Source organism: Festucalex cinctus, chromosome 6, assembly GCF_051991245.1.
Source record: "Festucalex cinctus isolate MCC-2025b chromosome 6, RoL_Fcin_1.0, whole genome shotgun sequence".
Lineage (NCBI taxonomy): Eukaryota > Metazoa > Chordata > Actinopteri > Syngnathiformes > Syngnathidae > Festucalex > Festucalex cinctus.
In genome coordinates, this window is record NC_135416.1 from 19213270 (window position 1) to 19231752 (window position 18483).

General features: G+C 38.7%; 1 protein-coding gene across 1 annotated transcript; it reads left to right on the forward strand.

The window, feature by feature from the left end:
* Positions 1-3204: 3204 nt before the first annotated feature.
* Positions 3205-18264, forward strand: wbp1lb (WW domain binding protein 1-like b). Its single transcript, XM_077525349.1, has 4 exons — positions 3205-3606; positions 9667-9769; positions 11878-12039; positions 14945-18264. Exons 1-4 carry the CDS (start codon positions 3523-3525, stop codon positions 15709-15711), a joined length of 1116 nt encoding a protein of 371 aa, XP_077381475.1. The 5' UTR covers positions 3205-3522; the 3' UTR covers positions 15712-18264.
* The last annotated feature ends 219 nt before the right edge of the window (positions 18265-18483 follow it).

An 18483-nucleotide genomic window follows, 5' to 3' on the forward strand; every position in this document is an offset into this window, starting at 1 on the left:
GAGCTATTTTTGCATTAATTGAAGGCAATTAACTTCAAAGACGCTGCTGGTTTTTATTTTTTTAGGTACAATGCAAGTCGCAAAGGAAAATGTGAACTGCCGATTTAAAGTTAACGAGCAATATCGATTCTGACGCCTGCGTATCGATACGTGTATTGTGATGAGGCCCGCAACGATATATTGCCGTATCGATTTTTTGAGCACACCCCTAGTCTTGACACCGCCTGTCAAGACGCTATCGGTGACGCGCATGCGCAGAAGATCGGCCATCTTGGATCGCTAACTACGGCAACCACACTAGAACAAAATACCATTACATGCCTGCGCGATAGTGCGCGTTCCTAAAAGCATGATAGAATTCAGTTTTTCAATGCAATTTCTTAAGCGATTCATAGGTATCAATCCATCCATAATCTGAACTGCTTTTCCTCATGAGGGTTGTGGGCGTGCTGAAGCCAACCCCAGCTGTCTTTGGGCGGTAAGCGGGGTACACTCTGAATTAGTTGCCAGCTAACCGCAGGATTCAAATTTAAATGATTCAAATTCAGTTTCTGGTGGCACATTTTCAGCCCATTTGTAGTTTCTCGTTAAAGTTTGACAGGCACAAACTTCAACTGAGTACTATTAAATCCTCCCAACCATAGATATGAACGTAGATAAAACACACCCATTTGGAGTTTTGTCAAAATATATTCTAATGACTTTTTTTAAATCATGAAAATTGAATTTAGTGTCATTATCTTGTTGCATGGTGAAGCTTCTCCCGATTTGTTTGGATGCATTTTTCTGTAAATTGCCAGATGAAATGGTTTTGTAGACTTTGGAACTTGTTGCTGTGACCGTCATGACCATCCCACAAGATACATGCACCTCATGAGCAAAAATAATCGGAAGGCCAGATTGAATTTTGCAAACAAGTACAGAGATGAGCTTCAAAGGTTTTGGAGCAAAGTTTTAGGAACTGATGGGACCAAGATTAACCTCAAAACAAAGTATGGAGAAAGAAAGAATGAATCTGCTAATGGTCCAAAACACACAAGCTCAACTGTGGAGGATGCATGGTGGATGTAATGTCATGGCTTGGGCTTGCATGGCTGCTTGTGGAACAGAATCATTAGTCTTATCATGTTATTATTATGTTATTCTGAACTCTTCAAAAACATTTTGTTCGGCAATTTGCAGAGAAATGCATCCAACCGAATCGGGAGAAGCTTCATCATGCACCAAGACAATGTCCCGAAACACACCGTCAACACAACAAAGGACTTCATCAGGGGATAAAGTGGAAGGTCATAGACTGGCCTAGTCAATCGCTGGACCTTAACCCAATAAAGCATGAATTTTACTTCCTGTAAGAGAAGACTGAAAGGGAGAAATAAACAGGAACTTAAAGAAGCTGCAGTAAAGGCCTGGAAAATAAACATTTCAAATGAAGAATGCAAAAGTCTGGAGAACTCAATGAGCTGCACCACTAAATGTTACATTTTATTCACTTTAAGTTAATTTAATAAAGATTGATCCAATACTTTTGCTCACTTAAAAAGTGGGTGGGTTCAAACAAAAGGTGCTCTGTCACATCAAGATGTAAATACCATGAAATAAAAGTTGGAATTCTGAACTTTTGTCCCATCTCAAACCCAAATGTCTTCAGTGTAACAAACAAACAAAGGAATTGACCTTGCTGTTCCTGTATTTCTGTTTGAATTTTTCTGGAGATTGAAATTGCTGGCGTCAAAATGAACCAAAACGAACCAAACGATTTTTTATTTTTTTTTGCTTGCTTTATTAAACCAAAGACTAAGTACAGATCAGGATAATGAATTTTAAAAAATGGAACATATATCAATATACTTAAGTACAACACAAAACAAAGACAACACTACTAAACAAAAAAACAAAACAAAACAAAACAAAAATGCCAGGGGTTCATGTACATTCAAACAATCTATATTTTTTACAAATAGTGATAGTTTTCATAGCCTTCCTGTTATGAGAGCCATTTATAAGTCTAATATAGGTGAGCATGTCAATGTGAAAGTGTGTGAAGTTGGGTTTTTGATTTCCATACTTGCATCTATGGATAAAGAATTTTGCCATAAGTATTAACAGATTAATAATAAAAAATATATCTTCATTAACATACTTCCTAAAAAAAAAAAACACTACATTTTCCCATTTCAACAAAAAGTCTCTATATAAATGCCTAATAACAAAATTACTAAACTCTTTCCAAAAAGTCCGAGTGTGTCCACAGATCCAGAAGAGGTGTTGAACTGTCTCTGGGTGGGTTCCACACAATGAGCAGTTTGTGTCGATGTCCCTTTTGAACTTGGTCATATAGTGGTTGGCCGGATAATATTTATGCAAAATTTTAAAGGACACTTCCTTCACCTTATTTGTCAGCAAATACTTATTTGGAATAGACCAGACCTTTTTCCAATTAATGTCTGTAACAAAACAATTCCAATAGGACACAACATATGAGATAGTGACAATATTCTTCTGAAACAGAGCACGAATTTTCTTATTGCCATCTTTACTTGATGTCAGACAGAAATGACCAATCTCTGTCTCTAAAATACTGGGGAGAGAAAGAGGACAGGGCAACACAGAATTATTTTTAAAAAGCATTTTAACTCCAGTTGGTATTGCATTAAATACAATATTATATTGTTTTGGAGAAACTTGAAATTTGTAGGTATTCAAAAACTCTAAATAAGACATGAGTTGCCCATTGCTGTCAAATAACTGCCGGACGAAAAGCACCTTTTTCTCTACCCAGTCAGAAAAATAAAGAGATTTATTCTTGTATAAAATGTCTTTGTTGTTCCATATTGTATATTTATGTGGAGAAAAATTATGCTTGTAAATCATTGACCATGCCAAAAAAACTTGTTTGTGGAAAACAGATAGTTTAACAGGAATTTTGTCCACATTATAATTACAACTTAAACTAAAATTTAAACCACCAAATTTAGCAAAAACATAATGAGGAATAAAGTTCCAAACTGAAACAGGATTTTTAGAACCAAACGATGTTTATGCAAATTTGGAAGACGCGAGCTGTTTTTCCTGTTTATTAGCATGAGTTCGTCGGGAAAAGACGCATCATTTAGTGATTGGTTCGCTTCCAGCGAGTTACCCAATGGCGTCGCAGTCCGCTCAACCACTGTCATCCACGCAAATGTACAGTACGCCCTTCACGTTGCTCACATGGATTGAGTCGAGGTGATCACGCCACACCCCGGCAGAGCAGACACAAGCCGAACCCTCATGCAGGAGGAACAAACAGCTTGTGTAACAGCTGCAAGGCCTGCGGTCCTTTACAACAACCAGTTGATCGTTGCTCTCTGTTTCGAGCCTCAAAACATTTCAAGTTCCACGATGCCGGGGAGGCGGCACGCACAGCGGCCTCTAGTCGAGAGAGTGCCCGAGAAGTAGTCGAGGACATTCGGAGGAAGTTTGTGAACCACAGCGGTTGCTAATTTTTGCCCTAGTCGTTGCAACTTTTTTTTGGGAGTAATGAAAGTCGCCTTGGTTGTTAAAATGGGATTGTTTTTGCACAACGTTGCCTCTGTCACCCCCACAGCTTCCACGACAGACAGGGTAAGCTGTCCTTAGCAAGCTTTTCTCTGGCTGGGCTGTTAGCAAGCTGCTAGTTACCTGGCTACATTAGTACAGTCTGTGTAAACATTCACTTGTTTGTTAAACATAAAGCCGACGACTGCCGTATAGGACAATGTTATATAATATGACGTTATTCATTGGCTACCTTTAGGACACCTTCTCAACTACATGACCGATCGCTAGTTGTGCTTGCTAACTAAAGCTAGCATTGCTAAAGTTAAGGAAGCCTCGAGAAGTAGGGGCCTTGCTTTCGTGTGTTTTAGCTGAAAGATAGTTGCATAAACTTCTTTTTGAACGTCGCCATGCCACTTGCAAATTAATAAGGCATTATCATAGAATGTCTGCTTAGCATTTCTTTTCAGTAAGATTCATCCAGTTAAAATGTCAAGATGAAAACTCCACTCTTCATTGCTTGATAGACTTTGTAAAGTAACTGTTCACACAATGTTGTATTAAACAACAGTGTATCGTAACATTGTGACATATTTCATAGAGATTTTTTAATCACCAGAGCTCCCACCTTGGGGAGGCAATGACACAGTCATAGTAATATGTTGGCATAATGAAATGTATTGATGCAAGAGTGAAGTATAAAGTGGGCTAGAAACAAAGTACTAAAATTTAAAATGGTTTAGTTGAGTTTAACGTTTTCACGTTAACCATTACTCTTTGTTAAAAAAAAAAAAAAAAAAAAAAAAAAACCTTTCAAATCCAAGTACTACGCAAAAAAAGACACAAAACGGATTTGGGATAGCTTTAAGCAATGTTACGTGCAAGAGTGCAACAATACTGATCAACAACCAGTGTGAATATGATGCAGTGTTACAGAGCTACAATATAGTAATAATGGCACTTTTGAGATGTGTCACTATGACCATACTTTTTTTTTTTTTTATTATACAAAATAACGCCCTTATTTTAATGTCACTTGAATAGTTTGTAGCATTTACTGTTCAGAATGTAAGTATCACTTTTTCTTATTATTATTTTTCTTTTTCGCCTGCTCTGTACTGTTTATATAGTCACATACTCAAAGAGGAAGTCAACCCCAATTTTTTTTCGTGACATTAATATGTTATATGCAGCCCCACTAAGTCTAAATATGGTATTCTGTTGAATATTGTTTTAGTAGAATATGAGTCAAGCAGAAAAATTTAGCAATTTTAGCAATATTAGAAGGCGACCATTTTGCCACTTGCTATTGAGTGAAAATGACATCACAGCTGCTCAGGTCTCAGGTAACAACCAATCACAGCCCAACTTTCGAAAACAGGTGAGCTGTGATGGCTCGTTACCTGAACCTTGAGCAACTGTGATGTCCTCTTCAGCCGACAGCAAGTGGCAAAATGGCCGCCCCCTGAGATGGATAAAAATGGCTGGATTTTGCTGCATAACTCATATTCCACAAATGTAATATTAATTAGAATGTCATGTTTAGACTGGTCCAGTCAGATATATTATTGTCAAGAAATTTCTTTCAGCAGCATACAGGCAACGTAATCATGTGGCACAAGGCCCTCTCTGCTGCCACTGTACTGTCGGCTTACTTAATGGGTTTGTTTTATTTGACCCTTTTGTATTTAAACAGCCTAGAGGTAGCTTTCATTTTCATACAAATGGTTACTGTAATTATGACTACTACTGTGTTAGGGGGGTTAGTGATAGACCACTGCGCTTTTCGGACAGACAGGTTCACGTCATTACAATGGAAGTGAAACTCATAAACTGAGGACTCACCCTACACTTGGGAAATGATTTATAACCTAGCAGCTGTGTATATATTTCACTTGTTTGTCCATGTTATTGTAATAGCCCGTGTCTAGTAGGAGGTGTCACATGACTTAGGCGTATGTTGATGACTTTACTGTGAACACATCAGCTGTATTTTATCAGTGTATTGAAACTGGAATTGTATTGGAATTGCCATAATCAGTCATAAGTCATATATGATGATAACTTTTACAAGCGCAGCTTCATCATTTGTCAGTTATTCTAGTACCAGAATACATGCAATCCTACTTGGCGGTTCACTTATTGTGAATTCACTATATCACGGAAATGTGTCCAAATTCCAAAATTCATACATTATGGGATTTATCTCGGGTTGTATCTCACTAGTTCTCATTATTTGCTAAACTGTCGACAAACTTTGTTTGGCCACACTCAAAATATTGTTTTTTTTGTAGGCTTAGCACACCAGTGAGCAATGGCACACGAGACCTGGTGGGTGGCTATATGCCACGGCGGAGGCGGGACTTCTGGGTTTTCACACCAGCTTTGTTTCCGGTTCCCGTTTGCAACATGTGGGCCGTGTCCCAGTACTTGCGCTTCCGCCTTTGTGTCCCTCGGTAGTGCGTTCCAGTCAACAGATGCAAGTGTGTAGTGTGTCTGTCTCAGTTGTCCGAAGCATTTCAGATAGTTGTGACGTCCTGCGCGCTCCCACCGATGGTGTCGCGGTTGGGGGTGCGAGTGTTGCAACGCGGCCAGCAGTGGCCGTAAACGGCGCTGATGTGTGAAACCCGGAAGTCGGAAGTCTACCCCAATAGTCTCAGCAGAAGAGGACAATGGCTGACTTTTTTTGGACTTAATGCGAAGGGAGATGCGATCCTCAAAATAAATTTGATCATGTCCACTACAAGATCAAATTTATTTTGAGGAATCGGTTGATTATTGATCGCTCAAAATTAAGGAAATCAAAGCTTATCGATCAGCCGATCAATCGATTGGTGCACCCTTAATTGAAACTCAGATGACTAATGGAAATAAATATAATGATTATATTATATATTTAAATTAAGTAAATAACTACATATGTTCATTCATAGTTTTGATGCTTTCATTGAGAATCTACAATGTAAATAGTCATGAAAATACAGAAAATGCATTGCAGGAGAAGGTGTGTCCAAACTTTTGGCCTGTATCGTATATAAGAAAGTCAGGTTTAATCTTTATAGTTGATTCCTTTACATACCAACCTTTCTTCTGTTTGAAATGTCCAACTGCATTTGAATGCACCTCATGTCTCGCAAGAGATACCAATGTTTACAGTCCCATTAGCGGCTAGCTGCTAACTCCAGAATCTTGAGCCGTATCATACAATGACAGCCTTTTAATTAAAACGGCACAAAGCAACTTTCAGTTATTGTATGGCAGCACCATATGGACAAAAGCGGTATCGTTTTTTCCTTGAATGAAACAATGAGGATCAGCGCATATTGTCGTGAAATCCGGATATCCCAGGCGCTCCCATTTGTGGCTATTTTTCTGTTTTTTTCTTTATACAACACTGAAACGTTTCTCAAGTATATTAACAGCAGACGTTGGTTGTAATCTTACCTTCTTTATTATAAACACAAACAGTGATGCATTGACATCCATGTATTGTATGTAAGCTTTTATTTTGAAGTTGGCCTTAGAAGTGCGTCGTGGCGTGGCTGCTCGCTTGACTCGTACTCGCACTTATTCCAAACGCATCATGGCTCAAAGATGAAACGTTGCGCCACTAATTAAAACATGCACTCACGCCGTGCGACGGGGTGATCTTTATTTTTTTTTTTTAACCAGCAAACACTGTAAAGTTGGCCTCATGTGTGGGTAAAGTGGTCGCAATGTCGCGCCCTGCTGTTATCTTTTTCACGAACGCTGCATGCTGCACTCCCCTAGTCATTAATAATGCTTAGTGAGACAAATAGAAATGTGTGTTGTAAAGGCACAGCTGTATACCATACATAAATTAAAAAGGCATCAATAATCGTATAATTGAATCGTAGCCCCTGAATCATAATGGAATCGTGAGGTGCCCAAAGATTCATATAGTGGATGTGCAATTACTAGGGCTGGGAATCTTTGACTGTCTCACGATTCGATTCGATTACGATTTTTGTGTCTACGATTCGATTCAGAATCATTTGATTGACAAAAGATTTCTGTTTCAATTTAGATATGCACAACATTATCATGATCTACTCCAGTCTGCTTTGCAAGACAAAATGACATATAGAGACAGTAAAGTTTTTTTTTTTTTTTTTTTGTTGTTGTTGTTGTTGTTTAAACATTTATTAATTTTGTATTGTAAGAGTCTTTTTCCACAAAAACAGCATGTGGGCTACAACTGCCTTTTCCCCTTCTTCTTCATTTCTAATTTAAATAAAATCGATTTTTGGATATTAAATATCGATTCGATTCGATTAATAGATGATAATCTCGATTCTTTTATGAATAGATTTTTTGGCACACCCCTAGCAATTACTTTATTCTATTTATTCCCCCAAATAGTTGAAAAAATTGTTCAGTGTATACCTGGTTTTAGGTCACTCACCTTACCATCGTTCATCTTTTTAGTTGACATCATTTTCCTCAACAACTTTGTGTTGTCCAGCAGGTCGTGTTTTTGCATAAAATGGCTGTTTTTGCGAAAGTCCAAACCCCGTCAATACAATGGAGGCCAATCTGAAGACCCAAACAAACTGAATGGTTACTTTCGGTGTATCAAGTGGCAATAAAGGCCCAGGTGGCCATGTTGAGAATGTAAGCTTAGCTGGGGAAAAGCCAGCAGACCAATTGAAAACACAGATGTTTTTTTGTTTTTAACCCATTGAATTCAATATTTGTTCAACAGCATTTTGGAGCATATCAAGTCAGTTAAAAAGATTAAAAACAATTTGCTGAGAGATGATGACGCTGTCAGGTATGGTTACTTTTATGTTAGCACTTGAATTTGTGCTGATCAAGTAGATTGTGTGGACTGGTCTCCCTGCTATTGCTTGGAAATTTCCAAAGCGCAATCCTTGCTGCACCTAGAGTTAGATCCATGTCTGTGTGCGTGCATGCGTGTGTGTGTGTGTGTTTTATAGTGGTGGTGGTGGGTAGGTGTGTGGGGCAAGAAGAGGGGAAGAAGTAATACTGTATGTTTGAGAACTGTTTTTATGTGCGTCTGTGACCTATGAGGTAGAGGGGGATTTTGGACCCTGGATTATCATGCCTTTGAGTTCGGGACCTATGCTGATAATCTTTAGAGAGAGAGAACAGGCTTAACTTTATTTGCATCTTTGGCTAGCAAATCATTAACATAATTTCAAAAAACATTCCTGGACAAATCCATACATTGTTCACATGTGATTTTGATTACCGGCGTGTTCACTGCTTCTTTCGGTTTTGTCATCAATGATTAGATATGACTTCCATTCAGCCAGTGTCCTTTCAAATCTGTTAAATCTAAAAAGTAAATCTACCAACTCTTTGCAAATCTATTTAAAAAATAATGGGCTACGTCTAGAAATTAATCTGTGTTTATTACAAGTGGTGTATCAAAGTGGGCTCTGAAAACTACTTTTCAGATTGTTTGGTTCCAAAAATGCACCCACTAGTTGTAGTTGTCCCTTAGCTCGGTGAACAGGCGAGATGTTTTCAGATGGGTGCTTTACGTTATTTGCAGCTTGCTACCATCTGAGAGTTTGAAAGCAATGAAAACAACATGAATATCAGTTTCCATTATCAGGACAAAATAAAGTTAAGCACACAGTACTTTTTAGAATCACAATTCACAAATAGCAATTATCTTTTTTTCACGATTCAAGGCTTCAAGCTTTGCTTCTTCTTATAGCTAATGTAAAAAATCAGAACATCAACCTGTGATCTAAAGTGGACATTATCTTGAGATTCAGTACTTACATTATAACGCTTAGCCCCTTAGATTCTCCCACTTCAAAGAGTTTTACTGATAAAGATTTGTGAGAGGATTAGCTAAGAGGACTTGTCATTTAGATGTCAAACTCTGAAATTCCGGTCATCAGCCCATGCCGAGCCAATACTGGTCTCTATCATGGCTGTGGCTTAAGTTTTTAAGTAATTACATTTGTTGCCTCGATAACTTGTAAATGGAACCTGTGTGGAATGATCTAAAAATGGCACCTCACACATTACTGAAGTACTGCAATTAGTTTATTTCTAATTTGTAGCAGGACATGCCATTGATGTTTTTCAACTTTCAAGATGAATTGTGGTTCTACCCATTCCTTTCATTTTCTAATTATCTTGCAGAGCCTACTTCTCTGTGAAGGTGTCAACAACCAGAGCTACATGTGTGAGTCGGGTCACTGCTGTGGAGAATCTCAGTGTTGCAGTTACTACTATGAGCTCTGGTGTAAGTGTCCTGCTATTTCTAGCCCACACTGTCAAAACATCAAATATACAGGATGTGATTACATGCTGTTTTGCTCTTCTGAGGCAGTTAGATTGCTAGACTCAAGATAAGTCATTTTTAAAGTCAATCTTGCTAGTTGTCATGTTGATATGATATGATGCAATGAAATGCAAGAATGATGTTACTTTAAAACATTAATTAAAATTCCAGTTTGTATCTTTTAATACTAAAGGTGATAGTCCAGAGTATCAGAGAATATGTGAATCAGCGGGTGTTGAACCGTGAGTGTGTAGGGTGCATTTTTTTTTTTTTTTTTGAGGAAGGGGAGGTGACGCATGTAAATTATAACAATGTTAATTTTTTCTTTTTACAGATGTATCTAAAAAAGAAGAAGCTAATCTTAACTAGAATACTGCGTCACATTATGAAAAAATTACACTTGGGGTGCGTGCTGAGATTTCCCCCCTGATCCTAAAACCTTCTGAATCTGCTCACATTACTTTATGAATGCAGCCTTTTTGTTTGTGTATTCTTCATTATGAATAAGTCTAATTATTTATTTGTAACAAGTGTTTAGAAGGATGGGAACCATGTGTGGTCCATAATGGCTTAATAGAGGTGTAAAAAAACAAAAAAAGGTGTTTTTTTTTCTTTCTTTTTTTTTTTTTTTTAATGACCTCTACTTTTCCGAAATTTACCTATCACGGTGACGCATGCATGATCAGTGGTAAATAACTCTTTTTACCACCAAAAACGTTTAATAACGATTACTGAAATCACAATGTATGCCGCCATAAACGTTAATTGACGTGAACTATGTGTTTTGTTTTTTGTTTTTTTGTTTTTTTGAATCAATGGGCAGTGCAACATCTAGTGGAGCTCTGCCTGGTCAATGGGGTTGTGAAATCAAAAACACCCAATAACTATGGCCAGCAGATGGCAGCATTGTATCTCTTTTCAATGGGCTGCCTGTGTATTAAATTACAATGAAACGAATCTGATTAAATTTGATGAAATAGAACGTTTTCAAAGATGACGTGAATGATCAAAGCCTTTGTCACATTAAATCTAATTCACAGCGCGTCTAAACAAAAAATATTACTGTGAAAGTCACTTTTGTGCACAAAATGTATCTTTTCACAAGAAGCTTGTTTTCTCATTTTTCTGTTTTCGCTTGATTGTCACTCAAATGACCTATTTTCAAATGGTGATGATAAAGAACGGAATAATGATGATAATGAAAGAATGGAACGCCATCTTTCATGTGGTACCCACCATGTTTATGTAGTAATAGCACATAATATTCTGTTTGCCGTGAAAGATGAGTTGAAAGGCTCGACATCGGCTGTCATTGTCGGGGTTGTTTGTGGATAACGTGTGGCAGTAAAAGAGTTTTAATATAAAATACTATTAAGTGGTAGATTGGTCATCTCACATTCTTGAGGTTGTGGGTTAGATCCCCGGCCATTGTGAGCATGTCGGTTTCCTTGAGCAAGATACCAAATCCCCATGCTGAGTCATCAGTAGACGAATGAGTAGTGAAAAGTTAAAGTGCTTTGAGGGCTTTGTAAGGTGGAAAAGCGCTATATAAATGAAGTACCAGTTGCCATTTATACAGAAAATATAATACAGGGTGCACACCTTGCTTCATTAACCTGGCGTGTACCATAACCATGATAATATGGAAAAAATGAAACGTTGCCATAAATTATTTCTGGTATTTTTGTTCAATAATATTTCATACATGTTATTAGCATAAATAAATAACAAATGAATAGAAATAATGTGTTTTACATTCAAGCTGGTCTCAAATCACACTTTCATGATGGCACTTGAAACTCTTGTGCGACTTATATGCATGATGTTTCAGAAATCGTTTGTTGAAATCTGATTTGTACACCCTTGGGATTCAACTTTAAATACACCACTTTATGGGCAATTTTCTCAATTGAAAACCCAGAGGTAGGAAAGTATCTTGGTCATGAATATAAGCTAAATTACCACACTGACTTGAAGCAATTATGAAAACCTTTTTAAACATTGTATCAGGTAATGCCCCATGCTGTTCTCCAACATGATAAATGCATGTGGTTTGTCCCTTACTGTAGGGTTTTGGTTGGTGTGGGCTATCATCTTCATTTTGAGCTGCTGCTGCGTGTGTCACCATCGCCGCACCAAACACCGACTGCAGCAACAGCAGCGGCAACACGAGATCAACCTCATTGCTTATCGTGAAGCGCACAACTATCCCTCAGTGCCCTTCTACTTCAGTAAGACTAAGTTATTATTATATACGTTCATGCTCATGTTGATGCTAATTTGTGGTATATTATTGAGATAGACAGCACCAATGTGTTGTTATGCACTCTGTTACATCTGTAACAATCTATAACTATGAATGAGAAACTTTAGGATTGGAACAAATTTGTTGACACTAGAGTGATAGTTGGGTTTTTGCATGTACTTAGACTGGAGTATAAGCTCCACCCTTCAGGGTCCTGCTATATCAATATTATTTTGCACCTTCTACCTTTGTGATCTCGGAATAAAATTAATGTATTTATGTAAGAAGCATTTCACAATCGGGGATGAGCAAATCTCACCCCGTTCCAGCCTCATGCACTACACAGACGCAGGACCTTTCTGTTCCTGTTTATTGTTTCCTGTGTCCTCATTAATATTTATCATACAAGAAGATAAGTACAGAACATCCTGTACTACTACGTGTGTGTATTGTTTGAAGGTGCTAATTTTGATTAGCGTGTCTGGATTTTACTGTATAACAGCATTTAGGTAAAGGAAATTCATTGTTTAATCCTTTTTCTAGAGATAGACCGAATAGATATGTTATTTTTTCTCAGGGCCGATACCGTTTATTATTACTCAAGGAGGCCAATAACTGATATTTGGAGCAGATAATGTATTTTCTTTATAAAAAAAAAAAAGGGGGGGGGGGTAATAATGGCTAATAATAATAATAATTAGGTATAATAAGTAATTTTTTTTTAATAAAAAAAAATATACAAAATGTCAATCTTGACTTTGTTGTAATGTCTTAAAGCAAAGGGGGTTTAATCTAACCCGCGAGACGACTTTGTAAAGTAAAAAAAATAAAAAATGTAATGTCTAAGTTGGGTTGCCATTTATGTTGAGCATGATTATGTCTAACTGTTAGTTAGCGCAACACAGGTCTCGCGGGAGGGAGGGAGGGTAGGAGGCGTGCAGTTCAGTTAAGATTGTTGTTCTTTTTTCCTGCTGGCATCGAGAGCTGTTGTACAATGCTGGTTAGATTGTAACGTTTTGTACAAACGCCACCAGCAAATGTTGTTTGGGGAAGTCACCCGTTTATTTCTTTCATCAACACGCCACTTTTTGGCAGTGGCCAACGCCAAAACACAGAGTACAACCGTTCTCGTTGCGAGCAGGAAAAAGCACCACAACGCTAATCAACCGCAAGTCTCCACCCTCACGTGAGACCTGTATTGCGTTCAGTAACAGTCCGACATAATAGTGCTCAACATAAACGGCAACTCCAGAACACACAACACTTTGTTCGTTACAAAATTAAAGTGTGTGCGCATCAACCCGTGTCAGTCCTGAATATTTCCCCTTTAATTTTATACCTACACAGTGGTATTAAATAATAATTAAATAATATTAAAATTAACAATAAAAATACCCTCAGATTTTTCTGCGAGCGCCCCACTCCAAAAGGTCACCGCTTGCCACTGAATCCAAGGCACCTAAGGCTTAGCACAGGGCAACCTAGCGATGAAAACGCTATCTCAGGGCGAGATCTGCGCCAGGGAAAGGGCCAAAAGCTGCAGCTTTCTGAGGAAACACTGGAAAAGTAAAATTACTTCATTTTTTAAGAACATAAGACTGAGTTAAAACTATAGAAAGAAAATTCTAAAAGAATGAAAAGAAGAGAGGACTAATAAAAAAATGCTAAATGTTCAAAACGTAAATAACTAGGTGAAGTGCAATTTATGCAGAAATTGCGTGGGAATGCTGAAAGCTGAATGCTAATAGCTGAATGCTTACTAATACGGTAATAAGGTATCCCGCGGTGTCTAAAAATAGAAACGGTGTCACTTTAAATACCGCTTTAAAAGAAAAAAAAAAGATATATATTTTTTGAGAGAAAATGTAAATGTGTACTTGTTTTCAACTTAATATAACTATTTACTTATAACTATTTTAAAAACTAAAAGCAATAATTAGTCATGTGACAGCCCATAAACCGGAACAACTAAAGACAAGATGGACCCGAGCAGCTCGTGAAGCAACTACATCGGTAGATTGAGCCGGTAGATGTCGACGCGGCAATATGCAAACAGTGCACGAAGACGGTAGTTGCGCGATGCCGACGTGCGGGGCCCTGGCGGACCTATGTGAAGGAGAGAGCCAGAGCAGAACGCGCTGCCTATTATCGCAAACCCGTCATTCAGGGAGACGATGACCATCTGGACAGACTCGGCGACGGATCATAAAATAAAAACACCACAGGTAGGCATGTATAATAACATAACGGCTCGAACGACCCATTTTGTTTTGTTTTTTTTCCTCACTGTTCGTTGGTTGCCATGACAGGTTGGACTTTCACACATCATGTGTCCCGGGCCACACAGTTCAGCCTTTAATAACAGTGACTGTCACTAATATATATATATATTTTGGGGTTTTGTGTTGTTTGTGTGATAAAGTAAAGCTTAGAAAACTGAGAGAAAAAAAATCATTGCCATTGCAACCATGGAGCACCCAAATCACAAAATGTAACGCCCAGAAAATTAAAGAAATATGACGATATTACCGTATACCCCGGTGTGATGAGGAGACGGTGAAACGGTGTCAAAATCTTAATACCGCCCAACCCTAATGCTTACTATTACTAGTAATTGTAGTGAATGTGAAGAAACTCAGAAACATAAAAGAACTGAAAGAGGCTACAGTAAAGGCCTGGAAAAGCATTTCAAATGAAAAATGCAACAGTTCGGAGAAGTCAGTGGGCTGATGCAGATATTGCAATGAAGGGTTATTATGCCACAAAATATTAAAAGCAATTTAGATAATTGAATAATGATTTGCTCACTTGAAAAGTGAGTAGGTTAAAACAAAAGATGATTGAACATGTAGCTCTTGCACTGAATCCCTTCCACTCATCTTCCTCCTCAGGGTTTCTACCAAGCTACCTGCTGCCGGATTACGAAGAAGTGGTGAACCGACCGCCTACTCCTCCACCACCGTACAGTGCCTTACACGCAGCACCATCCTCAGCCGTCTCACAGCCTCACCCCGAGCAGCAAGACGGACGCTGTCCCACCACGCAACCAGCCCCAGCACCCGCCGACTCGGACGGCCTGTGCAACAGACCCGCAACGGAGGAACCGCAACCAACTTCTTTAGATTTAACGGCTGACAACAAGCCTGCACAGACCACACAAGATTCAGGCGTGATACTTTTGTCCGAGGAGATGAGCAGGGAGAGACTCAACCTTGATGAGAAGAGAAGCGACTGCAAGGATCCTCTTTTGAAGGACCTGCCCGATGACAATCGACTCCCTAATGGGAGAAGGCGCCGATTTACAGGCGACTCTGGGATCGAAGTGTGCGTGTGCGGCTCACGTGGGAGCAACGGTTGTAGTGGAGCAGGCGGCCTGGAAGGAAAGGAGCTGCGGGAGCTGGAGAGCCTGCTGGGCTGCGAGGGAGAGGACGAGGACGAGGCTGGAGACTTCTGTGATAGTTGTGTTCACCGGTCGTCCTTCGGTGCGGAGGGGGAGGCGGCGCTCGGCAGGTCGGAGAGGCGAGCGGCGCCGGGGTCCTCCCAGCCGGCGCACCAAACAGGCAGCGCCCCCACGCACCCTCCAGTGTGCCTCCTCCTCCACACCATCAATGAGCAGGAGGGTCCACACCACAGCACCAGCACTGAGCCACAAGGTTGAAACATATAAGCTTGTTTTTGTTTTGTGTTTTCGTGGCACAAAGGGCTCCAAGCCTCAAAACGTTTGAAGGTGAGAATCGGTGCAAATTATGTGTAGCATCCAGAAGTATAATTTCCAAAAATACACACTGGAACATGAAGTTGGCTTGCCTGACTTGTGCATGGACAGAAGACAGTTTGTGCATACGACGCAGCTCGCACAGTTTAGTATCTTTGCATTTAACCTTCACGTGTGATTCACATCAAGACTGGACCCATGTAACAACACAAACGGGAAGATGGTTGATCTCACTCAACAGGTGCTTGAAATGAATTAGTACAAGACACAATCAACAAGCCCTTCTCGTATAAATGTTTAAGCAAGCAAGCATATACTGTAGAAACATCTGAACTGGACCTTAACTCATTTGCTCCACAAAACATAAATTCTATTTTGACTGTTTGATGTGTCCCAAAGACGTATTTGTTTTTGTTTTTTTTATTTTTATTTTTATTTTTTTATGCCAGAGCACAGAGAAGGCTTTGACGCAGCCTCTTTACTGTAGAGAACGATTGAAGCAATGGTAGTTATTAGAAAAACGGCCAGCAGGTGGCAGCAGAGTATAAGAGATCAACCAGGACCATGTTAAAACTAGCTAATTTGTGAATAATGATTAAATTTAGCTGTATTCTAATGCTAATTGCTCCAAATCTGAAACAGATAGAAATGTACTTTTTTTTTTGATGAAAGAAGAGACGCTAATCTTTCTTTTGGTAGGTTCCATGTTTTTATAGCAATAGAACACAATATTCTGTGGGTCTTGCAAAATCAATCAAAATCCAATAAAACAGCTGGGAGCGAATGGGGCTTCAGTGACGGTTGCTGGGAGTGAATGAGTTAATAATATGCCCCCCCCCCCCCCCCCCCCCCCACACACACACACACACACACACACACACACCTACACACACCCAAGCACACACACACCCACGCGCGCACACACAATTTCTGGTGAAAAAGAAAGCTTGTGTTGTTTTTCTTGTTTGATCTGAACCACTACTTATAAACGCATTAAGTTCTCTCTGTGAGCAGTTCCTACTTTGCACAAATTGTATTTATCTTTTACAAATGAAGCTTTTATCGTTTTTTCACAATTATGTCTTAAATTGCCGCATTCTTGATTTCTTTGGGGTTCAAGTGTAACAGATTCACTTGTTGGTTCATAATATTGCCTTTTTGTTAACTTCATGAATGTTCGCTCTAAGTGCCTACCCAGAGAGCTGAAATGGGGAACATTAGCTCCTCTGACTCATTTGCAGAGTTTCATCTTCACCAGCAGTACGGTATATATAAGCGCTGATCTTAGTTGCTTGCTACATATAAATTTATCAACCTACCATCCCTAGTCTTCTACAAAGGTATTAATAAGTTACTGTTGATTGTACCAACAATTAGAAACATTTGCCCATCGTTCATGTTTTTGGTAAATGTAACCTGATGTATGAATTGTGCTAATAATAATAAATCTGGCGTGGACAGTATACTTGGCCCACTTTGATGCCATTTAATTAATCCCTTAACTTTGATGGTAATATAATTGTAGAAGAAATGGCACAATTATATTTAGACATATATTTATTATAATATTTAACAACTGTAGACTGGAATGCTATTGAATGGGCAAGCCCTCAAATTACTAAAATTAAATACCAGGAGTTGCCTGTGGCTGAATGTCAGTTCAAGTTGTATAGAACAGATGACACATTCCTAGTGCGGGAATGGGAGCTGTTACGAATGATGACAATGCTGCACTACAAAACCAAAATGGCCACGTGTAAAAGATCATTGATCTCTCACCTGGAGGTAGAATATTGCACATCTACCGTGTAAATATTAATATTCCCGCAGTTTTAATACTTGGATGAAGAATGTACCCGGATAAAGGACACTGATAACACTTTGAAGATGATATATTTTTACAGATGTACTTCAATTTATATATGTGGAACATCCAGCAAATTTTACGAAGCACAAGGTTTTCATCAGCCGACGCAAAAATTAATTGAAACGATTAAAAATGTGCCCCCATTGAACCATATTTGAGTACAATTTGTGTTTTTAAGCCATGGTGCAACCAATCGAAAGTAGTATTTGTGCGATATAAATTGTGTAACTTGTGGTACATTTAAAGCACAGATGAGCTGTTTTTCATATGAGCAAAATCATTCTGAGTGTGCTTTTTAAATAAAAAAAAATAAAAAGAGTATTACATTGGTAAACCACTCTATTTTCAAATATACGATCGTGTGACAGATTTTAACCAGAAGCAAGTAGTTTGTTAGTTTTGCCGTCACGTCAGTCAAATTGAGACTTGTTTTGAAGTTGTGTGAAGGGTGCATAATGATTGAACAGAACATATTTGTTCAACCCAATCAGGTTAAATCATGCCAAAGACTTGCTTACTTTTATCTTTGTGTGGATGTGCACATATACAGTACTTTGAATGTTACACACCATGTCAACACCAACGAAGATGGATGTACTTTTAATAAACATTTCAATTGTAATTACAAACCATTGTGTTTTTTTTTCACTTTCATTTATTACCCTTAACACTACCCATCCTTCAATTTTTCCTAACTGCTTATCCAGCAGAAATAGAGGACTGGGCTTTTTATTTTTGAACAAAGTGATTAAAATAAAACCTGGCTTTTCACTTAACACAAATACACACACCACACACGCACACTTGTGAAACCTGACAACCCAATGCAATTAATGAACATATAACGC

Coding starts and splice junctions, on each gene's coding strand:
- wbp1lb (XM_077525349.1), top strand. CDS start 3,523: ATGAAAGTCGCCTTGGTTGTTAAAATGGGATTGTTTTTGCACAACGTT. Junction 9,770..11,877: donor TTACTACTATGAGCTCTGGT/GTAAGTGTCCTG, acceptor CCCTTACTGTAG/GGTTTTGGTTGGTGTGGGCT. Junction 12,040..14,944: donor CTCAGTGCCCTTCTACTTCA/GTAAGACTAAGT, acceptor CTTCCTCCTCAG/GGTTTCTACCAAGCTACCTG.